Source organism: Bufo gargarizans, chromosome 2 (assembly GCF_014858855.1).
Source record: "Bufo gargarizans isolate SCDJY-AF-19 chromosome 2, ASM1485885v1, whole genome shotgun sequence".
Lineage (NCBI taxonomy): Eukaryota > Metazoa > Chordata > Amphibia > Anura > Bufonidae > Bufo > Bufo gargarizans.
This window is the reverse complement of record NC_058081.1, coordinates 425,845,318-425,871,491: the sequence shown is the minus strand read 5'-3', so window position 1 is coordinate 425,871,491 and position 26,174 is coordinate 425,845,318. Positions and strand designations below refer to the sequence as shown.

General features: G+C 45.0%; 1 protein-coding gene across 1 annotated transcript in view; it reads right to left on the bottom strand.

Moving 5' to 3' along the window:
• The window catches only part of LOC122928255 (A disintegrin and metalloproteinase with thrombospondin motifs 2-like), a 670,803-nt gene that overhangs the window by 607,250 nt on the left and 37,379 nt on the right, over positions 1–26,174 (bottom strand). Inside the window, exon 2 of the mRNA XM_044280912.1 lies at positions 1,612–1,973. Coding sequence (XP_044136847.1) covers positions 1,612–1,973 — 362 coding nt within the window. The remainder of the gene's footprint in view (positions 1–1,611; positions 1,974–26,174) is intronic.

Genomic DNA, 26,174 nt, shown 5'->3' with positions numbered 1-26,174 from the left:
GGACATGTCCTATTTTTGGACGGACGCTATTCACTTGCCGTTAAAAGAACGGCCATGTGAAAAGCCCCAGAGACTTTCATTGGTGCTAAAAATGGCCGTGTGACAGCCGTTACTTAGACGAGCATCACACGGCCATTATTTACTGTCATGTGCATGAGGCCTCAATGTGTCAGCATACCGAGACATTTTGTAGGCTTCCAATTTTGAGGGAACAGTTTGGGGAAGGTCATTTTCTGCTACAACATGACTGTGCCCAGTGCACAAAGCAAGGTCCATAAAGGCATGAGGGTGAGTTTGGCTTGCCCAGGGCCCTGACCTAAAACCCTATTGAATATCGTACTTTTGGAATTAACTAGAACTGAGATTACAAACCAGGTAGTCTCATCCAACATCAGTGTCTGACCGCACAAATGCGCTTTTGGACGAATGTACAAGATTTTTTGTGTCTCTCTGGTAATTTTTGCCCAAGTCTAACCAAAAGAGTAAAAGCTGCTTTAGCTGCAAAGTGGGGAACCAACTCGACAGAAATGCCTATGGATTTTGAATAGGATGTTATAAAAGCTCCTGTAGGTGTAATCTGCAAGTGCTTCAATACTTTTATCCATACAGTGAAGGTAGTCACAGGGTGGATGGTTAAGGGAGGGAAAGGTTAAGTAATTAGTAATAACTCATAAGCACAGTAGATAAGTGAAAAAGAGAGACACAGATAGAGACAGAGAAATAAGAAGAGTGTGACATAGAGACACAGAGAGAGACACACACACACACACACACAGAATTGGTTACATCAGCAGCTCGTGCCCACTGCCACCCAGCTCTCCCAGGTGCCGATCCACTCACTTTAACACTCTTGCAGCCCGAACCTACTGGCCTTCGTCTACTCCCTTGTGGAGAGTTCAGCTGCTGGAGTCGCCTGTTTCTTGTGGCCAAGGCCTCTCCCCTCACATGTGCACCCTCCTCTGAGCACTTAAAAGGCCAGTGATTGCACCCTAATTCCCACCAGCCAGTGGCGGGTCACCTTTGGGTACTTAAAAGGGTTATCTCACTTCAGCAAATGGCATTTATCATGTAGGGAAAGTTAATACAAGGCACTTACTAATGTATTGTCCATATTGCCTCCTTTACTGGCTTGATTCACTTTCCATCACATTATACACTGCTCATATCCAGGGGTTACGACCACCCTGAAATCCAGCAGCAGTGGCCATGCTTGTACACTATAGGAAAAGGCGCTTTTGCGCAAGCATGGCCACCACTGCTGGATTGCAGGGTGCACTCTCTCTCTCTGTCACCCACAGCAATGTAATGCATCTTTCAGCTGTAGAAAATTATTGGTTTCAACTTTGCTTTTGAATGGGTAAAATAAATAAATGAATAAATAAACTTCACACTGGCCATTTGAAGTGTCAAGTTGGGGCCAGGTGAGCAGCAGCAGTGTGGAGGGAAACCTTTGAGGGGAGCAATGATTTTCTCTTTTTTTTTTTTAGCTCATTGTAGCCCTTGTGAAAAATAAAATGTGTATTCCCCTGGAAAACCCTGTTTTACAAAAATTCCCCAAAAATAAGCCATGCAATGTGATTTCAATATTGATGTACATGTAAGACAGCTTACCAGTCCATCGCAGTTGCTTATAGCAACTGATGTATTTGGTAGATCAGTTATATCGCCAATGTACAAGCAATTTCTGTGTAGCGGTTCTATTTCCGTCACATTGGAATCGTCCTCCCATTCCACTGTTGCTCCAGGTGCAATAAGTTTTGAGTTCAATTTTAATCTTAGATGAAATTCTGTGCCAAAAATAGTAACATTATAATAAATTTTATGCCCAGCAGATTCTTTATTGGCCTCGACAAGATCTCTCTGAAACCGAGCCTTTTGTCTTTTTGAGACTGCATGTGATAGAAAATTCCCCTCTGCATCTGTACTGATCGGAGTTACAAGGCTGTATTCTTCAATCTTCTGCAAAAGAGAATCTAAAAAAAAAAAAAGAATGTGTTCAGGAAGTCAACTTTCACAGAAATCATTACACAAATACAATATAAATAAGACGGGTTGGTGTTGTGAGGACACAGTTCAGTGACGGCCCATTTTCATGTTTATGCATACTTATCATATTACAGCATTAATTGCCAACATCTGTTAGATTTTCTTTCCTAAGCTGACGTTGCATAGCTCAGTTACTAGAGAAAGGCCTGCACTGACCAGGCCCATGGAAACAAGTACACGCATTACAATATGCATTCTTGGCTTGTGAACACGTCCACACTTGCACAACTTCTTCACAGAACTTTAAAAACCACCTGTAACATTTCTCCTGTACATGAGGCCTATCACTCACTCCATATGAAAGATTCACATTTGTAGGGTATTAATAAAGACATGCACAGACTTCTGTGAGGCTCTACCTAGGGATGCGTCAAATTTTAACTCCTTAAGGCCCCTATCACACGGGCGAGATTTCTGCGCGGGTGCGATGCGTGAGGTAAACGCATTGCAACCGCACTGAATCCGGACCTATTCATTTCTATGGGGCTGTGCACATGAGCTGTAATTTTCACGCATCACTTGTGCGTTGCGTGAAAATCGCAGCATGCTCTATATTCTGCATTTTTCACGCAACGCAGGCACCCAGTGAATGGGGCTGTGTGAAAATCGCAAGCATCCGCAAGCAAGTGCCGATGCGGTGCGATTTTCACGCATGGTCGCTAGGTGACGATCGGGCTGGGGACCCGATCTGTATTATTTTCCCTTATAAACATGGTTATAAAGGGAAAATAATAGCATTCTGAATACAGAATGCAAAGTAAAGGTTAAAAATAAAAACAATTAACTCACCGAGTCCACTTGATCGCGTAGTTGCGGATCTCTGTCTTCTTCTGTAATGTTGAGCTGCCGGCTAAGGACCTGTGGTGATGTCACATCACATGATTCATCAACTTCTGTTTCATAACATTCTGCATTTGACTCAGACACCACATTCAGCTTACAAGTTTCCCCTTAAAAGGGTTTTTCTGAGTTTTTTTGTTCTTTGTATAGATTCTAACTAGACAAATGAAAGGACTTTGCAATTCACTTACCCCAAGTTCACACCTGAGCGTTTTACAGCGCGTTCAAACGCGCTGTAAAACGCTCAACACGTGAAAACCAATGCTTCCCTATGGCTCTGGTTCACACTTGAGCGTTTTACAGCGCGTTTGAACGCGCTGTAAAACGCCCGCCGCATGAACAAGTTCTTGAGCTTTTTTTTGGGCGTTTGTCGCGCGTTTTGGCCATAGACTCATTGGACAACACTGCAGTCAAACGCGCGTTTACTATTGCAAAAAACGCGCATAAAAACGCGCGACAAATACGCGCGTAAAACGCGTGTCTCAGAAACGCTCAGGTGTGAACCCAGGGTTACTGCATCTCCAGTTGCTGGTTTCTCAGATTTCACATGACCTCTGATGTCAGCTTCTCTCCCTGCTCTGATAATGTTTTGTGCATAAGCCTGATGTGACTGTACAGGAGATGTCACTGTGCTGGCCAGACACCCCTGCACTGCCTGCTGTGTGCTCTCTCCCTGGATTCTTGAGGAAAAACATTAACCCCTTCAGCTGCACAGACTTAGGGCTAAAGGCTTTACTGAGTAGCTGCAGGCAGTGAGGAGACAAGGCACAGGAGCTGACAGAGGAGTTCTGCAAAGTATTGCACAAGAACAGGTAGGGGGAAGATCCTGTGTATAAGCAGTGTCACTGTACAGCTGGGACTTGTAGTCCTACAAATACAACATGTTGCTGAGTCTCCTACCAGGCAGACATGTCACTCAAGGCAGTACTTAGAAACATAGAATGTGTCGGCAGATAAGAACCATTTGGCCCATCTAGTCTGCCCAATATACTAAATACTATGGATAGCCCCTGGCCCTATCTTATATGAAGGATGGCCTTATGCCTATCCCATGCATGCTTAAACTCCTCCACTCCTTTGCAGCTACCACTTCTGCAGGAAGGCTATTCCATGCATCCAATACTCTCTCAGTAAAGTAATACTTTTAAACCTTTGCCCCTCTAATTTAAAACTATGTCCTCTTGTAGCAGTTTTTCTTCTTTTAAATATTCTCTCCTCTTTTACCTTGTTGATTCCCTTTATGTATTTAAAAGTTTCTATCATATCCCCTCTGTCTCGTCTTTCTTCCAAGCTATACATGTTTAGGTCCTTTAATCTTTCCTGGTAAGTTTTATCCTGCAATCCATGTACTAGTTTAGTAGCTCTCCTCTGAACGCTCTCCAAAGTATCAATATCCTTCTGGAGATATGGTCTCCAGTACTGAGCACAATACTCCAAATGAGGTCTCACTAGTGGTCTGTAGAGCGGCATGAGCACCTCCCTCTTTCTACTGGTAATTCCTCTCCCTATACACCCAAGCATTCTGCTAGCATTTCCTGCTGCTCTGTGACATTGTCTGCCTACCTTTAAAGGGATTCTGTCACCTCCCCTAACCCAAAATCGGATTTTAAAGCAGTTATGCAGCACAGCTTACCTTGAATAGGCTGTGCTCTTCTATCTTGTAATCCGTCCAGTAGTTTATGAGAAAATCGACTTTTATGGTTATGCAAATTAGCCCGGAAGATGCCCCAGAGGGGCGTTTTGTTCCCCTTAGTGAGCCCAGTAACGCCCCTCTTACAGTGCCCAACCCGCCTTCCTTCCGACTGCCTAACCTCCCACAGCCTCTCATCCCTCTCCTCCCCCTCCCTCACGGCCGAACGAACTCTCGCACAGGCGCAGTACCCACTGAGGGCTACGCCAGTGCGATCTGCAGGAGACTGAGGGCAGGAGCTTCATCCTAGTCACTGGGCATGCGCCGAGCCCAGTGACGTCCGATGCTCGCTCTTCCCTCAGTAGGTACTGCGCCTGTGCGAGAGTTTGTTCGGCCCCTCTGGGCACCTTCAGGGCTAATTTGCATAACGATAAAAGTCGATTTTCTCATAAACTACTGGACGGATTACAAGATAGAAGAGCACAGCCTATTCAAGGTAAGCTGTGCTGCATGACTGCTTTAAAATCCGATTTTGGGTTAGGGGAGGTGACAGAATCCCTTTAAGTCTTCTGAAATAATGACCCCTAAATCCCTTTCCTCAGATACTGAGGTTAGGACTGTATCACTGATTTTATATTCTGCTCTTGGGTTTTTATGTCCCAGGTGCATTATCTTGCACTTATCAACATTCAATTTTAGTTGCCAGATTTTTGACCATTCCTCTAGTTTTCCCAAGTCCTTTTCCATTTGGTGTATCCCTCCAGGAACATCAACCCTGTCACAAATCTTTGTGTCATCAGCAAAAAGACACACCTTACCATTGAGGCCTTCTGCAATTTCGCTGATAAAGATATTAAACAATATGGGTCCCAGAACAGATCCCTGAGGTACCCCACTGGTAACAAGACCTTGGTCTGAATATACTCTATTGACTACAACATTCTGTTGCCTGTCCCTCAGCCACTGCCTAATCCATTCAACAATATGGGAGTCCAAGCCCAATGACTGCAATTTATTGATAAGCCTTCTATGTGGGACAGTATCAAAAGCCTTACTAAAAGCCTAGATAAGCGATGTCTACTGCACCTCCTCCATCTATTATTTTAGTCACCCAATCAAAAAAATATAATAAGTTTAGTTTGACATGATCTCCCTGAAGTAAACCCATGCTGTTTTTCATCTTTCAATCCATTGGATTTTAGATGTTCCACAATCCTCTCCTTGTATTCACTCCATTTACAGAGCAAGAGAGGGGCAGAGATTGTTGTCATTGCAGGTAAACAAAGGACCAGAAGAGAACCAGCGAAATTACGAAATAAAGATTTTTTTTTTGCCTAAAACTTGCTTAGCTTAGTTATATATTGCTGACCATCAGATTTACAGTGCTACATAAAATATTTTTTGCACTGTAAGAAGCACCTAGGTTTTTGAGGAGGAAAATAATTTAAAAAAATTTGAACCAAAGGGTGTGCTTTTGGTGGGTTTTGAACTAATTGTGGTCTGTGGATGACACTATTATGGGGGGGATCTGTGCATGACACTGTTATGGGGGGGGGGGATCTGTGGATGGCACTGTTATGGGGGGGGATCTGTGGATGGCACTGTTACGGGGGGGATCTGTGGATGGCACTGTTACGGGGGGGATCTGTGGATGGCACTGTCATGGGGAGGGGGATCTGTGGATGAAACTGTCATGGGGAGGGGGGATCTGTGGATGAAACTGTCATGGGGAGGGGGATCTGTGGATGGCACTGTCATGGGGAGGGGGATCTGTGGATGGCACTGCTATATATGTGTCATCCACACATCCCCCCCCCCCCCATAACAGTGTCCCCAATACACAGGGCGCGCTCACAGCAGTCTTCATATCTAAAGTGTCTTGGTAATGTTAGTTAAAGCAGCGCTATCAAGTGTACTAGTACTTACTATCAAACTCCCATAGCATACTGGGCAGCCAGCAGCGTAACGTCATTCACGTCATGTGCCTGCTCCACCTGCTTTTTTCATAAAGTGGGAGGAGCAGGCACGTGACGTGAGTGGCTTTACGCTGCTGGCCCCCCTGCATGCTACGGAAGTTTGACAGTAAGTACTAGTACACGGGATAGCGCTACTTTAACAAACGTTACCAAGAGGTTAAGGATGATTACAGTTTAGATATGAAGACTTCTGTGAGTGGTGGGGTATGGTGCAAGAGTACAGTAACTGCATCGGGCCCCGCCGCGATTCCAACAGCAGTTGCCGTCCTCCAGCCCCTCCTCCCTCCCCGCCGATACATTGCCGCGCTGTGCAGCATCACAGTCGGCGATGTATCAGTGTTAGCATAGTAAAAATGGCAGCATTCGCACTGCACTTTTCCCCCCACTTTTGTGCGTCTTATGGGGCGAAAGATACAGTATTTTTTTTTTTGCAGAACTTGGACCACCCCTTTAAGATGCCGAGCGATCTGTAGATAGGTCAGGTTATTATAATTAGTGTAAATGACTACTGAATGACAAGTGCAATCAAAAAAGTTGTCTCCATTTCTCAAGAGTCAATTTAATAGCAAGGGGTTCTCTGTCTCCAATTGAGTAATTGCACTCTGCACAGGAGAAAGACTGAGAAAAAGCTACAAGTGACCATCTTACTGGAAGGTCATTCCATGTCAAGTGGACCAACCTAGAAATCCGACCCTGTCCAAATTGAAGACAATTTTGCACAGATGGTCCTAAATTAAATCTTACACATTTTTCATTTGGGCCTCTGTTGGTTCCAGAGTTTCAGGCAGCTGATGATGGACCAGCTGTAATGTGATGCTTGCTGCATAACCCAAAGTGGCAACTTTGTCAAGGTACAGTATATTAAGTAGTTAAGGCCTCTTTCACACTTGCGTTGTCCGGATCCGGCGTGTACTCCCCTTGGCGGAATTACACACCGGATCCGGAAAAACGCAAGTGAACTGAAAGCATTTGAAGACGGATCCGTCTTCAAAATGCTTTCAGTGTTACTGTGGCACCCAGGACGTTATTAGTAGTGGGGAGCGGGGGAGCAGCATACTTAACAGTCCGTGCGGCTCCCGGGGCGCTTCAGAGTGACGTCAGAGCGCCCCATGCGCATGGATGACGTGCCATGCGATCACGTCATCCATGTGCGTGGGGCGCCCTGACGTCACTCTGAAGCTCCTCGGGAGCCGCACGGACGTTAAGTATGCTGCTCCCCCGCTCCCCACTACACTTTACCATGGCTGCCAGGACTTTAGCATCCCGGCAGCCATGGTAACCATTCAGAAAAAGCTAAACGTCGGATCCGGCAATGCGCCGAAATGACGTTTAGCTTAAGGCCGGAGCCGGATCAATGCCTTTCAATGGGCATTAATTCCGGATCCGCCATTGCGGGAAGTCTGCAGGATTTTGGGCCGGAGCAAAAAGCGCAGCATGCTGCGGTATTTTCGCCGGCCAAAAAACGTTCTGATCCGGAACTGAAGACATCCTGATGCATCCTGAACGGATTTCTCTCCATTCAGAATGCATTAGGATAAAACTGATCAGGATTCTTCCGGCATAGAGCCCCGACGACGGAACTCTATGCCGGAAGAAAAGAACGCAGGTGTGAAAGAGCCCTAAGCTAGGAGGATGAAATGTTGCACGTTAGTAAAACTACTTAGGTGAAGTCTACTTGCAAAGTTTGGTGTCTTAAGAAGGCTTGACCCATGCAATATATCATACACAAGCTTTCCAACCAACTTGAAGACAAGATATGATTAGACAAAGAAATTACATTTAATATTTTGCCAATTTTTGCTACTATTGGGGTGGAAATATCTCAAATGTGTAATTTTTTTCTCATCTAAAAGAGCATGCTTTTTAAAATTCACCCTGTTTTATCTATGTTGACCAGAACTAAGCAAAAAAAAAAAAAAAAAGTACTTATTTTGCATGTGTGCATGAACTTTACTACAAGGAGATTTTTTTGGTGGCCTCCTGTCTGACGGGTTGGTGAGCCAGAAAGATAAGATTATATAGTGCTGCTGAGCTGGTTATCCTAATATAACTTTTAAATATATTACCATATACATATTCTAATTAATTGAGGGTTGCCATTTTAAATTGGATTTAATTTAATTTTAATTTTAATTGGTTCCCACCTATTGCTTCAAGGTACTTGAATAAATTACCTACAAGCTACACATTTTAAGCTGTGTCCTGATGCAATTTAATATGCATTAAACCACAATAACCAATTGGTAATTTCCAATTTTTGTGACAATTTAAGATAACACAGGTTCCATACCACTTTTGCAGCATACATCCAGCAAATATACGCTGCTTTCCTTCTATACCCCTGCTTCTGGCTAGAAATGCACATTCGCAATGCTGCCAAAATAATAACTTCTTCTTCATAGAAGTTAGACAGCATTTTGCAAAAGAGACTGCTTTGCTTGCCTTCACCCAACAAGTATGGCAGTAGCTCAATTTCTGCATAGCCAGTATATAGGTGTATACAATGGCCTGATTTCACATTTGTTAACAGCTTGTCCCCAAAATGCCTGGGTGTAAAAGCTCCAAAAGGTGACACTTTTGATTGTCAGTTGAGAAGCATCTTGTGAGACTACAGGAACATCTTCAGAAATGTCGTGCTATTGTCTCCCCCAAAGATACAATGTTTGCCTGGTTAGACAAGCCCTGTCGTGTTCTGCTGATGGCTTACACAGGTAGATATGCAATTTCCCTCTATGTTCTCTTGCAGTTCTACTGATATTCTCTATTTAGCATTGTGTTCTTAAATAATTTGTAAACCCTTACGAGTCTTTCTATATTGAATTCACTTTATTACAGATAGCTATAGATGCTCATTTATTACACTATGGAGCATAGCAGTGAATTAGGTCCTTGCAGTATTGGGCTGTTTGATGGTTCTAAGTGCCATAAGCAGTCTGGATTTTATTCAGGCAAAAGTAGCTTGAAACTAATCAAGGATTTTTCTTTGAAAGATTAAGTATCAATAAAAAGGCGCTCTGGACTGCATAGTTTCTGTGTAGAATCAAATATATGCACCTTTCATGAAGCATTCATTTTGACCAAATTTGACTTTCTTCAGAAAAAATGCTGCAATCCATCTGAAAAGCAGAATCACAGTAATGCCAAAGGCCTGAAATTGGGTTCTAAAAATTCTGTGAGTTTCGGCCAAAATGGTGCGTTACTGTTGGCTCATCAGGAACTCATTCAGTCTGTGTCTGCACAATCCATCAACATGTTACATTTATGCTTTTGGCCACTACACTTCCAGATGACTACAAAATGTTTTTAAGTAAAATGGTCTGTGATATTAAATCAAAAGATTGCATGCTGCAATGATGTGAAAAGTGCCCTGGAAGGACTGCTTTGGAAGAATATCTTGCAGATTATTTTAAGGAAAGTGACCCTGATGATCCGGTTTAATTTTAGTGGATTCACACAGATCGGGGATACCTTAGAAACCCAGAAGTTATCCTTAGAGTATTTCACTTCAGAACTAATTGACTAAATTTGTAACTTGACCAGACACATTTTATTTCTAAGTACCAAAGTGCTTATCTAAAGGAGCTGAAACAAAATCTGGGGGAGGGACATGCAATTGTCCTGATGGACTTTGCCAAAAACTACTTTGTTGTCCCGGAGGCAGTGCAGGAGTTTCACTGGGAAAATAGCCAGGCAACACTTCATCCTTTCGTTGTTTACTGTTGCAAACCTAACTTCCGATGCTTCAGCATTTGCATAAAAATCAGTGACTGCTTGCGTCATGACACTACAGCTGTCCATACATTTGTGAAAAAGCTGATTGGGCATCCGAAGGACGCACTAGCCATTTTAAAGCATATTCACTTTTTTAGTGACAAAAACTTTAAAAATGTTATTAATCTATGCATTCATAATAATGAATTTTCCATCACCGCTGAGTGGAACTTTTTTGGCACAAGCCATGGAAAAATCACCTTGTGATGGAATTGGAATTACTGCAAAACATTTGGATGCCAAGGCTAGTTTACAGTGTCCAGTCAATAACCACATTTTGACACCAAAAGATCTGTATGACTGCTGCAGCAAAAATTTTCCTGGTGTTTCTTTGTCCCAAAGGAAGATGTTGATGCAAGAAGAAAGGTTTAGCGAGGGTCATACTGTTGCTGGGAAAAGGGAGCACCATCAGCTCAAACCCACTGATACAACTAATATTTGTGTTAGCAAAATTTTGAATGATGCAACCTCATTTATTGCAAGTGTTCTGGAACCTGAATGTCAATCTGTCCTCAAAGTATCCTGTCTTCAACCCAGTCCTTACATAGCTTGCACCTATGATAACTCCTGGTGGATTGGCAATATATGTGAAGTTTCAATTGAGAAGCATGATGGTTTGATCAATTTCTTGCATCCCCATGGTCCTGCAAGGTCATATTACTGGCCTTCCCGCAGAGACACTTGCTGGGTCCCAGAAGAGCATGTCAATGTATTCCTTGATGCACCCACAACATCATCTGGCAGGCAATAGGTCTTCTCACAAGAGGTTTTGGTGAACAATGATAAGAAATGCAAAATTTTGTGCAATTTGAGAAAGATTGGAAGGTAAGTCTTGTGAAATCTATATTTTTTGCAATTTTAGTATGCATGTTGTGTTTTTGCTTTCTTGTTTTTTGCTTTTTTTTTCTCAATAAAACTTGGACACCCATGGCTAGCATCTTCTCTGGTTGTTGGAAATTGCTCCTTGGCAATGGCAATGGCAATAATTCTGTTGAACTGGCAGTAGCCGAGTCGTCCAATGCAAGATTGATGATAAATGTGCAAATTTAAAATGGCAACCCACAATTAATTAGAATATGTGTATAGAAATATATCTAAAAGTTATATTAGGATAACAAGCTCAGCAGCACTACATCTGGCACACCAGCCTGTCAAACCGGAAGCCACCAAAAATGTCTCCTTGTAGTAAAGTTCATGCACACATGCAAAATAGGTACATTATTGTGAGCTTAGTTCTGGCCAACATAAGGCCGGGTCAAAGATGAAAGAGTCACTTTTGTGGCAAAAAACATGCTCTTTTGGATGATTAATAATAATTAAAAAAAAAAGATAAAAAATTACATATTTGCGATATTTCCACCCCAATAGTAGCATAAATTGGCAAAAATATGAAATGTAATTTTTGTCTATTCATATCTTGTTTCCAAGTTGGTTGGAAGGCTTGTGTATGTGACCTTAAGATATATCGCATGGGCCATAACTCCTGCCAAAATTACAGCCTGATCAGACATGCATGTCAGGAGCAGTGGGGCAGTCAAAATAGGCCCTTAACGGTCATTCGTCAATTTTTTGGCCTATATTGATATAGGCCTATTTTGATATATTAGTAGTTTTACTAACCTGCAAAATGTCAGCCTCCTAGCTTAACTACTTAATATACAGGACCTTCTAAAAAAATAGCATATTGTGATAAAGTTCATTATTTTCTGTAATGTACTGATAAACATTAGACTTTCATATATTTTAGATTCATTACACACCAACTGAAGTAGTTCAAGCCTTTTATTGTTTTAATATTGATGATTTTGGCATACAGCTCATGAAAACCCCAAATTCCTATCTAAAAAAATTTGCATATCATGAAAAGGTTCTCTAAACGAGCTATTAACCTAATCTGAATCAACTAATTAACTCCTGCAAAAGATTCTTGAGGCTTTTAAAAACTCCCAGCCTGGTTCATTACTCAAAACCGCAATCATGGGTAAGACTGCCGACCTGACTGCTGTCCAGAAGGCCATCATTGACACCCTCAAGCAAGAGGGTAAGACACAGAAAGAAATTTCTGAACGAATAGGCTGATCCCAGAGTGCTGTATCAAGGCACCTCAGTGGGAAGTCTGTGGGAAGGAAAAAGTGTGGCAGAAAACGCTGCACAACGAGAAGAGGTGACCGGACCCTGAGGAAGATTGTGGAGAAGGACCGATTCCAGACCTTGGGGGACCTGCGGAAGCAGTGGACTGAGTCTGGAGTAGAAACATCCAGAGCCACCGTGTACAGGCGTGTGCAGGAAATGGGCTACAGGTGCCGCATTCCCCAGGTCAAGCCACTTTTGAACCAGAAACAGCGGCAGAAGCGCCTGACCTGGGCTACAGAGAAGCAGCACTGGACTGTTGCTCAGTGGTCCAAAGTACTTTTTTCGGATGAAAGCAAATTTTACATGTCATTCAGAAATCAAGGTGCCAGAGTCTGGAGGAAGACTGGGGAGAGGGAAATGCCAAAATGCCTGAAGTCCAGTGTCAAGTACCCACAGTCAGTGATGGTCTGGGGTGCCATGTCAGCTGCTGGTGTTGGTCCACTGTGTTTTATCAAGGGCAGGGTCAATGCAGCTAGCTATCAGGAGATTTTGGAGCACTTCATGCTTCCATCTGCTGAAAAGCTTTATGGAGATGAAGATTTCATTTTTCAGCACGACCTGGCACCTGCTCACAGTGCCAAAACCACTGGTAAATGGTTTACTGACCATGGTATTACTGTGCTCAATTGGCCTGCCAACTCTCCTGACCTGAACCCCATAGAGAATCTGTGGGATATTGGGAAGAGAAAGTTGAGAGACGCAAGACCCAATACTCGACCCGAGGCCGCTATCGAAGCATACTGGTCCTCCATAACACCTCAGCAGTGCCACAGGCTGATTGCCTCCATGCCACGCCGCATTGAAGCAGTCATTTCTACAAAAGGATTCCCGACCAAGTATTGAGTGCATAACTGAACATAATTATTTGAAGGTTGACTTTTGCCAAAATCATCAATATTAAAACAATAAAAGGCTTGAACTACTTCAGTTGGTGTGTAATGAATCTAAAATATATGAAAGTCTAATGTTTATCAGTACATTACAGAAAATAATGAACTTTATCACAATATGCTAATTTTTTTAGAAGGACCTGTAGTGTGCCTTAACAAAGTTGCCACTTTAGGTTACATAGAAAGCAGCGCTTTACAGCTGGTCGATCATAAGCTGCCTGAAACTCGAACCAACACAGGTCCAGATGAAAAATTTTGTAAGATTTCATTTAGGACCCTAGGGAACATCTGTGCAAAATTGTATTCAGTTTGGAGAGGGTTGGATTTCCAGGTTGGTCCACATGACATGGAATGACCCTAGAGCAGGGATGGCGAATCTTTAGTCGACCACATGCCCAAACTGCAACCCAAAATCCACTTAATTATAGCAAAGTGTCAACACAGCAATTTAATCTAAATACTACAGTCCAGTATAGTATGTCTTCCATGTACTTTTATTATTTAGTTATAATAGCCTGCCTACATTCAGTGCGCCGTCTGTGCTGTTCATAGTGCGCTCTGTGCTGATGAATGGCAGGAAAAGTCATATTGGTACACATGGACTTTTTCCAGGGTGTGGGTGCCCACAGAGAGGGCTCGGAGTGCCGCCACTGGCACCTGTGCCATAGGTTCGCCACCCCTCCCTAGAGTAATTCTTCTGTGTAAGGAAAGCTCCGGCTCTAACGGAAGACACATCCACTTCAAGAAAACCCGCTTAGAGACATCTGGGCGATGAAGCATCAAATCTGACGAGAAGCCCTGCTTGAGAGTCCCTGGCATTCAACCCTTTGTGGGTAAAGGCAGAAATGGGAAGAGTCAGATTGGAGATGTGAAGGGTGAATTGTTTGTAATAGCAGGCAAATTCCAGGAACTAATGAATAGCTAGCAAGCCGAAAAAACAGGGCCAGTCCATTACAGCCAGTAACTTTTCAGGATCCATCTTGATACCACGATGAGAAATGATGTAGCCCAGGCAGGGAAGTGAAGTGTTTTCGGAGAAATGTTTTCAAATTTTGCAGAGAGCCTGTTCTCTCTCAAGATCTGGAGGACAATGCAAATATGTCTCTGGTGAGGTCAAGTAGGGTGAGAAGCTGAGGATTTCATCCAAATAAACTACCACACAGAAAAAGACCAGATAACAAAGTATTGTTAACGAATTCTTGAAAGATCGCAGGCGCGTTACTGAGACCAAATGACATGAATAAATATTCATATCTGGATCAAATTATAGGAGCCTCGGCGATCCAGTATTAGGGTTGTTTCGGGTATCAAACTTTCGATACCCAACAGTGCTCCAGACTAAAAAAAATACCTAGTAGCCATTGGCTCCTGAACTGAAAAATTTAGGAGCCAAATCAAATTTTTAGTCGCCAAGTCGAAACCGAATCAAAATTTTGGTATCGTGATAACGTGCATTTCGCATTTTATGAAACGTTCGGCCCATAATAGAACAGTCCTATCCTATTTTTTGGGGTGACAAGGTGACAAAAAAATGGCGACTGCTCACCGCATAGGAGATATTTTTTAATAATTGAATAGTTTGGACAGTGCTATGTAATATGTTTATTTATTTATTGTTTATATATTTTATGTGTAAAATTGGGAAAGGGGGGGGATTTAAACTTTAGGGTACTTTCACACTAGCGTTTTTCTTTTCCGGCATAGAGTTCCGTGCTAGGGGCTCCATACCGGAAAAGAACTGAACAGGCATATCCCCATGCATTCTGAATGGAGAGTAATCCGTTCAGGATGCATCAGGATGTCTTCAGTTCAGTCATTTCGACTGATCAGGCAAAAGAAAAAACCGCAGCATGCTACGGTTTTATCTCCGGCGAAAAAAACCTGAAGATTTGCCTGAATGCCGGATCCAGCATTTTCTCCCATAGGAATGTATTAGTGCCAGATCTGGCATTCAAAATACCGGAATGCACCCGCACTAAATCCGGACCTATTCACTTCTATGGGGCTGTGCATATGAGCGGTGATTTTCACACATCACTTGTGCGTTGCGTGAAAATCGCAGCATGCTCTATGTTGTGCGTTTTTTAAAGCAACGCAGGCCCCATAGAAGTTAATGCGGCTGCGTGAAAATCACAAGCATCCGCAAGCAAGTGCGGATGCGGTGCGATTTTCACGCATGGTTGCTAGGATGAAAGTCTATTCACTGTATAGCATTTTTTAATACAGAATGCTTAGTAGAAGGTCAATATAATAAACATTGGTGTCGCAGTGTGCCGCCCCCCAACACCCCAGTATAATAAACATTGGTGGCGCAGTGCGCCCCCCCCCCCCCCAATATAATAAATATTGGTGGCACAGTGCGCCCCCCCAACACCCCAGTATGACAAACATTGGTGGCGCAGGGCGCCCCCCCAATATAATAAACATTGGTGGCGCAGTGCGCCCCCCAACACCCCAGTATGATAAACATTGGTGGCGCAGTATGCCCCCCCATATAATAAACATTGGTGGCGCAGTGCGCCCCCCCCCAATATAATAAACATTGGTGGCGCAGTGCGCCCCCCCCCCCCCCAACACCCCGGTATAATAAAAATTGGTGGCGCAGTGTGCCCCCCTTCAATATAATAAACATTGGTGGCGCAGTTGTCAGTGCCACTGAGGGTTAAAAAAGAAAATAAAAAAAATTAACTCACCTCCTCCAATTGATCGTCTCCTGTTCTTTCTTCAGGACCTGTCAAAGGACCTGTGGTGACATCACTGTACTCATCACATGATACATCACATGATCCATCACCATGGTAATGGACCATGTGATGAGCTCGGTGACGTCACCACAGGTCCTGAAGAAAGAACAGGAGACCGGCAGCTACGCGATCAACTGGAGGAGATGAGTTAATTTTTCTTATTATTTTTTTTTACCCTCATTGGCACTTCCCACTGAGCCACCAATGTTTCTTATACTGGGGTGTTGGGGGGGCGCACTGTGCCACCAATGTTTCTTATACAAATACAGGAGGCGGGTGCCGGAATCAAATAGCCGGCACCCGACCTCTATGACAGAAGCTGCAATCAGCGGCAGTTAACCCCTCAGGTACCGCACCTGAAGGGTTAACTCAACTGCAGCTGATCGCAGCTCCCTGTCACAAAGGTCGGGTGCCGGCTATTTGATTCAGTCACCCGCCTCCTGTATTTGTATTACAGGTCAGTTTTATTCATTGGTGGCGCAGTGGCCACAGCCCCTCCCCTCCTCCTCCCATCTCTCTTCTTATTGGCGGAGGCGGTGGCAGCAGCACAGGGGGAGGGGAGAGACTCCTTCTCCACTGCTGAGAAGAACATCGGCGGCGGGGCAGAGAACGATCATCTCCTGTGCCCGCCGCTGTATTCAATGGCAGAGCTGCGGCGGGGGGGTCTAGTGGCAGATGGCTGCAAGACTAAAAAGTCTTGTTGCCATTTGTAAATTCTAAGTCGCATTGGCGACCATTTTGGTCGCCATCTGGAGCCCTGCCCAATCGATACTTTTATGCTAGTATCGATTCGGTATCAAGATGTTCATTTTTTCGATACTACACTCTCCTCTTATGGCGCTCGGTGTTCATGCAGATAGTGGAGGCGGCCGCGCTGAGCCCAATGAAGTGAGCGGGCTCTGAAGCTACCCGCACCACTGCCACCAATGAATGTGCCGCTGTTAATTAAAGCAGGAAGCGGGACGTGAGTAAACTGCTGTGGCGTCTGAGCTAGTGAGCTCGGCAAACGGCAGCAGCCTCCTCCTCCTCCTCCTGAGTGTCCTCCCCAGAGTCAAGCAGCCAGCATAGCAGGTGCCTGGCCACTGTGCCACCAATGATAATTAACCTTTAATACAAATACAGGAGGCGGGTGCAGGCGGTATTTTTTTTGCGTGGTATTGAGTATTGCAATACTTTTTATGGGTATCGAAATGGAATTCATTTTGGTATCGAAACAACCCTATCCAGTATAGTGAATAATCTGGCTCTACAAAGCCCATCAATAAGAGTCCACAAATGAATGGCAAAGTATATTTTTTTTATACTGTAATTTTATTTAATCCACGGTTGTCTACAGTCAGAGAGACCCATCCTTCTTATTGAAAAATAAGAAACAGGAACTGCTGCTGAAGACTATTTCCACATGAGGCCCCGTTCCATGTTTTAATATAATGGAAAGAAAGGGATGCAAATGAGCCATTTACAAGATCTGCCTCTAATGCCACCAGAGATTTATAGGCCATAAATGCTCTTCTAGAATTCTGGGACAACATGTCCAGGGCCGTAGTTATAGGGGAAGCGTCTGCTTTGGGGCCTGAACCCAGAAGGGGCCCCTCCAGGAGAAGGACTAAAATATTTTACTGTCAGGGACCCCTCAACAGTATTATACAATGACATTACATACAGTGACACTATGTGTCACATGACATACAGTACATACATGTGGGAATCTGACAGCTCTACTGCTGGGCTTTGTCTGAGAGCATGATCTTGACTAGCCACAGAAATGGGGATGTCATGGGAGTTGGTTGAGAAGAAGTCGCTTTTGATGGGGGGGGGGGGGGGTGGAAGCATTCAAAATTTGCTGTGGGGCCCAATAATTTCTAGTTACACCACTGAACGGGTCTTAAGTATTAGGTAAAGACAACGGGTAGACAAGGCCACATAAAAGTAGTTCCTAGTACCAACTGGATGGGCTAGTCATAAGGATGATGTGGCGAAGGGTCTCAGCTTATCTTTCATTGAAGTTATCCATGAAGTTGATGTAGGCTACAGGTAAGCCCTGAAGAGTCTATGGAGCTCAGGCAATTAGTACCGAAGCCAGACAGTGAGTAACAGGCAGAACTCCAATGTAGAATCTGTCTGAATTTCCCGTCTAGTACAGGACTGTGCAAAAGAAGCCAGGGCAGTCCCAGCAAAAGATGACTGGTTAATACAGGCAGGACCTAAAATTAGATCTTCTCCGCATAAAGTATTCCAACATAAAGCTTCATCTGCACGGTGACATACTGCAATGGATTCTGGGAGTGCCATAGCATTGACAGACCATAAAGAACGTTTCCATGTGCACAGTGGGTATGCAGTATCAGATCACCAAGGCCAGAAACAGGAGGTTTCCTGCTAAACCAGAGTCCAGAAAGGCCTGAATGACGAACTGAATTGCACTTCAATATAGAGACACAGAAACAGTTAATTTTGGAGAGAGCTTATCCTCGCCCAGGGTCGTCACTCCAATTAACCCAACCTTGAGAGGACAGACAAGCATGCAAAGTCTTGGCTCAACAATATATGCACAAATACTCTCAGCATCTAGGCCAATGCTCCTGCTCAGATAATCGTGTCTTATCCGGTTACATTGGTTCTGGCGCTGGAGATGCAGAAGTTGAAGTAGGAATTCTCGCAATTTCTTGAAGTGCTTTCTGAAGCACAGATCAGTTTGAGTGGCCAGGGTAGATAAAACATCTACCAGCCAGTTTGTCTTTGAAGTGACCTAAAAGACCCTCCCAGAAAGCAGTCACCAAGACCTCACTATTCCAAGATATTTCTGAGACAAGGGTTCTGAATGGCATATTGCCCAACTGTGAGCTTGCCTTGGTGGAGGAACAGAAGACAAAGACAGCTGAAGTGGTATGGCCTGGGTCCTCAGACCTTGCGAACAGCAGCTAGGCAATTCTGTAGGCTTCTGGTCAGACAGGAGAGAGACCAAGAAGGCTAATTTGGCCCGATCGGTAGGAACTGGTGGCCCTTTAGCTGTAAGTGGATGGTGCATTGATTTCAGAAAGCATAGACATAGCTCGAGTTTCCCCTCATATGACGGGGATTGCAGCAGTTGCAGAGAGCTGCCAGCAGTGGTGATTGGCAGAGGAGACTGTGCAGACACTGCAGCTGGTGGCGGGGCCAGAACAGAAATAGATAACGCATCCAGATGGGTAGAGATATTATACAGATACTGCCAGAGTTGCTTCTGGTGACTACGCTTTGTAGTCAGCTCCTTATGCACTTCAGACAGACCCAACTTTGGTGGGCCAGAGGGTTCCGTAGCCAGAGAAAGCATTATCGTAATGGGTTTGGAGCCACTGTGTCAACCATCAGATTTTACTATGGGCTAACCCTAAGACAATTATCCTGGCAGTCCCTTGGTATTTCCCCTGTTAACTCCTGTACAGGGACCTGGACACTGCTGCATGGGAGACACCAGGCCACTACCTCTTGGAGTAGTCTCTGTGTGATTTACAGAGACCCACAAGGGCCAGACACCAGTGCCAAGGTCGGCACTGGAGGAGTACATGCAAAACGGAAAACAGCAAAAGACCAATACAGAGTTCTGGCACAGGTCTGGTAGAAGAGTGTAAGGAACCCCAGTTAATGGGCAGAGGTCGATAAAAGGATAAATATAAACACATCTTTGCAGAAACTAGCAAGCTAGACAACTATTACTCAGTTGCCCTCCCATAGAGGGAGAAGTACAGTGGGGCAAAAAAGTATTTAGTCAGCCACCAATTGTGCAAGTTCTTCCACTTAAGATGGGAGAGTCCTGTAATTTTCATCATAGGTACACTTCAACTATGAGAGACAGAATGGGGGGAAAGAATACAGGAAATCACATTGTAGGATTTCTAATGAATTAATTGGTAAATTCCTCGGTAAAATAAATATTTGGTCACCTACAAACAAGCAAGATTTCTGGCTCTTACAGACCTGTAACTTCTTCTTTAAGAAGCTCCTCTGTCCTCCACTCGTTACCTGTATTAATGGCACTTGTTTGAACTTGTTATCAGTATAAAAGACACCTGTCCACAACCTCAAACAATCATACTCCAAACTCCACTATGGCCAAGACCAAAGAGCTGTCGAAGGACACCAGAAACAAAATTGTAGACCTGCACCAGGCTGGGAAGACCGATTCTGCAAAAGGCAAGCAGCTTGGTGTGAAGAAATTAACTGCGGGAGCAATTATTCGAAAATGGAAGACATACAAGACCACTGATAATCTCCCTCGATCTGGGGCTTCACGCAAGATCTCACCCCATAGGGTCAAAATGATCCCAAGAACGGTGAGCAAAAATCCCAGAACCACACAGGGGGACCTAGTGAATGACCTGCAGAGAGCTGGGACCAAAGTAACAAAGGCTACCATCAGTAACACACTATGCCGCCAGCTACTCAAATCCTGCAGTGCCAGATGTGTCCCCCTGCTTAAGCCAGAACATGTCCGGGCCCGGCTCAAGTTTGCTAGAGAGCATTTAGATGATCCAGAAGAGAATTGGGAGAATGTCATATGGTCAGATTAAACCAAAGTAGAACTTTTTGGTAAAAACTCAACTCGTCGTGTTTGGAGGAGAAAGAATGCAGAGTTGCATCCAAAGAACACCATACCTACTGTGAAGCATGGGAGTGGAAACATCATGCTTTGGGGCTGTTTTTTCTGCAAAGGGACCAGGACGAGTGATCCATGTAAAGGAAAGAATGAATGGGGCCATATATCGTGAGATTTTGAGTGAAAACCGCCTTCCATCAGCAAGGGCATTGAAGATGAAACGTGGCTGGGTCTTTCAGCATGACAATGATCCCAAACACACCGCCCCGACAACGAAGGAGTGGCTTCGTAAGAAGCATTTCAAGGTCCTGGAATGGCCTAGCCAGTCTCCAGATCTCAACCTCATAGAAAACCTTTGGAGGGAATTGAAAGATGATAATTACTCTTACCGGTAATTGGATTTTCCGTATAGCCTCCACAACGGCACTTCAGCAGGAGGGAACCCCGTCCCCAGGGACAGGAAACGACGTAGAAAGCAGAAGAATAAATGCCTCCTCCCCATTACCTTCTCCAGTAAATACCAAAGGAACCAGGATGATGCTGAAGAAGTAACCTTTTATTTGTAGGGAGATATAAGTCAAGTTATAATAGACAAAATATGCAAGAAATTTATGGGTGGGAAAAAACCCAGTGCCGTTGTGGAGGCTATACGGAAAATCCAATTACCGGTAAGAGTAATTATCATCTTTTCCGTACGCCTCCCACAACGGCACTTCAGCAGGAGGAATAACAAAGGAATCCATTAGGGGGGGACTGCCGCAGACAGGACTTTACGTCCAAACGACAGATCCGAGTTGGACTGAACGTCCAACCTATAATGGTTAAAAAAGGTGGAAGGACTAGCCCACGTAGCGGCCTGGCAGATCTGTGACAAGGAGGCGGAGGCAGATTCTGCCCAGGAGGTGGAGATTGCTCTGGTTGAATGGGCCTTAAGGCCCCCTGGAGGAGTAAGACCCTTAACTGTATAGGCCATTGCAATGGTCATTCTTATCCAACGGGCTATAGTAATTTTTGAAGCCGCCTGCCCCCTATTTTGGCCTGCATACTGGACCAGAAGACGGTCGGATTTTCGTAGCCCTTTGGTGGCTTCCAGGTAGCCCAGAATACATCTACGTACATCTAGATGGTGAAAGAGTCTTTCCCCTGAAGACCTAGCCCCTGCAGAGAAGGAAGGTAAGGAGATCTCTTGTTGGCAGTGGAATTTAGAAAAAACTTTCGGTAAGAAGGATGGCTCATGTCTCAGTACAATCTTATCATCAAGGATGGTTAGATATGGAGGCCTGCATGATAGAGCGTGGATCTCCCCCACCCTTCTGGCTGAAGTGATAGCTATGAGAAAAGCGGACTTAAAGGATAGCAACCTGAGGGGGATTGACTCAAGAGGTTCAAAGGGATGGTCCATAAAGGACAGAAAGGACCAAATTAAGGTCCCAAGGTGGAACCGTGGATCTAACAACTGGGTGAAGTCTGCTGGCTCCCTTTATGAACCTCTTGACCACATCCAAATCCGCTAGTCTCATATCCAGGAAGGCACTAAGGGCTGAAATTTGGACTTTAATAGTACTGACACGAAGACCTTTTCCCAGCCCTTTCTGAAGGAAGTCCAGGATTACCCTCATATCTGGGGGAAGAGTGGGATTCCAGGATTCCTTGGCAAAAGAAAGGAAGGCTTTCCAAGTTCTCCAGTAGATGTTGGAAGTTACTTGTTTTCTGCTAGAGAGCAATGTGGAAATCACTGCATCCGAGAAGCCCTTGGACTTTAAAATGGAACGCTCAAATTCCAAGCTGTCAATTTTAGTTGGCTGACTGCCGGATGCCAGGCTGGGCCCTGATGGAGAAGGTCTGGAGACAGAGGAAGGGTCCAGAAGTCCCCCTTGGAGAGGTTCAGAAGGAGGGAGAACCAGGGCCTTTTCAGCCAGTATGGAGCCACTAGGATGACATGGGCTCGTTCCTCTATTATCCTTGCCAGAACCTTTGGTATCAGCTGGAAAGGAGGGAACGCATATAGCAGCCCCAAAGGCCATGGACCCACTAAGGCATCCACTCTCACCGGATGGTCCCTCGCCGAAAGGGAATAGAAAAGGTCCACCTGTTTGTTCTTCTGGGAAGCGAAGAGGTCTACTCTTGGGACTCCCCATCTGCTGCAGATGTTCTGGAACACTGCTCTTTTGAGGCTCTATTCCCCTGGCCAAATTCTCTTCCTGCTCAGGAAGTCCGCTAGCGTGTTCTCGTCCCCCTTTAGATGGACCGCGGTTATGGACTGAATGTTTGCCTCTGCCCAAGAAAAGATCCGAGATGCTATCCGACAAAGGGAACTGCTTCTTGTGCCCCCCTGCTTGTTGAGATATACCACTGTGGTGTTGTCGGAGAGGACTTTTACATTTTGTCCGCGGATGATTGGAGCCAGGGATTTTAGGGCCAGAAATACAGTCAGAAGTTCTTTGGCGTTTGAAGAAAGGGGAAGGGTCTCTGCGTCCCAGGATCCCTGCAACAACTGACCCTGACAATGGGCTCCCCAGCCTCCCCCGCTTGCGTCTGTTGTTACTACAATTTGATTGAAGAGTCTCCAAGGGACCCCCTTGACTAGGTTTCTCTCGTTCAGCCACCACTGCAAGGAGAGTCTGACCCCTGGAGGTAGGGTAACTCTTTCTTCTAGGGAGAAGACGCTTTTGTTCCACTTTTTTAGTAGGAATTCCTGAAGAGGTCTCCCGTGAGCCTGGGCCCATCTCACCGCAGGAATCGTTGATGTCATGAGTCCCAGAATCTTCATAATCCTCCGGAACGTGACTTTCGTCTGGCTTGAAAAGACAGAAATTCTTAACCTGATGTCCCAGACTTTTTGTTCTGGAAGAAAAGAGGTCATTTGGGTGGAATCCAGAAGAATACCCAAAAAGATCATCTTTTGGCTGGGTGATAGATTTGATTTCTCTAGCTTTAGTTTCCAACCCAGCGACGTTAAGGTCTCTAGGACGAACTTCACCTGTAGCTGCAGTTGAGTCGGGGAGGCTGCTGTAATGAGAAAATCGTCCAAATAGGGTATGAAGCTTATCCCCTTCTGGTGAAAAAAGGCTGAAATTTCTGCAATGATCTTTGTGAACACTCTGGGTGCAGAGGCCAGGCCAAAGGGTAACACCTGAAACTGGAGATGGAGAAGACGCTCCCCCTGAAAAATGGTGAAACGTAGATATTTTTGATGTTTCTGATGAATTGGAACATGGTAATATGCGTCCGCCAGGTCGAGCGTTACCATGGAGCAGCCCTGGGTTAAAAGGTTCACTGTAGATTTTACTGTCTCCATCTTGAACCTTTTGTATCTTATGTATTTGTTGAGGCCTTTTAGATTGATAATTGCTCTGAAAGAGCCATTGGGTTTTTTTATGAGAAAAATTGGGGAATAGAATCCCCTTCTTTCCTGGTCTGCTGGAACTGGAACTACTGCTCTTTTTTCTAACAAAAGGGCAATCTGAGACTCTAAAAGATTGTGATCCGATTTTAACCTTTTGTTCAAAATAAATCTGTCTGGAGGGAGAGTGCAAAATTCCAGCTGGTATCCCTGATGGATTACATCTAGGACCCAGGCTGAATTTGAGATTTTTTCCCAAGTCGGGACAAACTCCTTCAATCTCCCCCCCCACCGGACTGCTGGCGTCATTGGGAGGACTGTTTTGTGGATTTATCCTGATTAAAGAGGAAATTTCTACCTCTCCCTTTTGAGGACTGCCAAGAGCTAGAGGGATCCTTCTTCCTACGGTCCTGTCTACCCTTTCTTTGGGGGCGAAAGGAACGACGCTGTTGGAAGAACCTGGACTCTGGTGGAAACCCCTTTTTTCTATCAGAGGCCTTTTCCAAAATGTCATCTAAGACAGAACCGAAAAGACGATCTCCCTCACAAGGGATACTGCAGAGTTTATTTTTAGAAGCAGTATCACCTGACCAAGAGCATAACCAAATTGATCTCCTTGCCGTATTAGAAAGAGCCGCTGACCTAGCTGATAACTTTACCAGGTCGGCAGAAGCATCTGCCAGAAAATTAGAGGCCTGTTTCAAAATCGGCAAGGAGGCCAGGAGATCCTCTCTGGGGGTGTCAGAGACCAGGTGTTCCTCCAGCTGGGAGAGCCAGAGAGACAGGGATCTAGCAGTATAGGTAGCAGCTATGCTAGGTCTCAACATGGCGGTATTGGATTCCCAAGCCTTTTTAAGTACGGATTCACATTTTTTATCCATAGTGTCCTTCAATAAGCCGACGTCTTCAAAGGGTAAGGCTGCCTTTTTAGAAATTCGGGCAACAGGGGCGTCAACCCTTGGAGTTTTATCCCAAAGAGCCGAATCTTCCTCGCTAAAGGGATATTTCCTTTTAAAGATTTTTGAAGTACCAGCCCTTTTTTCTGGGTCCTTCCATTCATCCCGTATAAGCTTACGGATCCTGTCATGGATCGGGAATACTCTCCTCTTCCTACCACCCAGCCCTTTGAAGATCTGATCCTGGACTGACTGTGACTGTCTAGTTTCTTCGATATTAAGAGTTAACCTTATCGCTTTCAAGAGGGCGTCAGAGTCCTCTACTGAGCATAACGGACCACTGATTTCTTCATCAGAGGAGGATCCTGAGTCAGACGAATCGTTAACATCGTCGTCCTCCATATCCCATTCTATCTGGGGCTCCGAAACCACCTTAGAGGTGGAGGGTTTTTGGGAAAAGGATGCCATTTTTGATTCCACTGCTGAGCTCACTTCCTCTCTTATAATGGATCGTAAATTCTCCACAAGAGAAGGGGAATCCTCGATCATTATTTTGTCCGTACATTTCTGGCAGATAGGTTTTTTACTATGTGCTGCCAGATGCTTTTTGCAAATAGCACATTTTTTCTTCTGTGCAGATTCCCCACTCCTTCCAGATTCTCTATTCTGAAAAAAAAAAACACAAAAAGGGGCAAGGGCTCCCTTTTATTATAGGGGAAGGAGTGGGGCAACCGTCACCAGGATAAACCCTCAGGTGAAGAGAAATATAAAATCACTCCAGAGGAGGTGGCTTACCGGACTGGGGGCCTTAGGGGCATCAGAAGGCTTCTCCTGCTGCAGAGACATGCTGAGGGATCCCACTGCTGCTCTGCTGGAGACACTGAGCGGCGTTTTCTTCATTTCCCGCCGCTATTTGAATAATTTCCGGGTCACATGACCTGCCGGCGCGTCGCATGTCCAGCCGGAGTCACGTGACCGGGTCTCGCGAGATCCCGGCCCAGAGATCTCGCGCGCCTTCCGGCCCTGCAAGTGGCTACCTCCTGAGCCGGTGCACCGTCCGGGGCTGCCTAAAGTAAGGACTTACGCCGAAAGCAAGCAGAGGGAGCTGTATCTCGCCCCCAGCGTCCGCTGCTCTGCCTCAGCGCTCCTGCCGAGCAGGGAATACTTACCGCAGGCTGGGCGCATGAAACTTCGGCAGGAGAGAACCTGCCCGCTTTCCACTCATCCCAAGGGACAGGAAACGACTGGAGAAGGTAATGGGGAGGAGGCATTTATTCTTCTGCTTTCTACGTCGTTTCCTGTCCCTGGGGGCGGGGTTCCCTCCTGCTG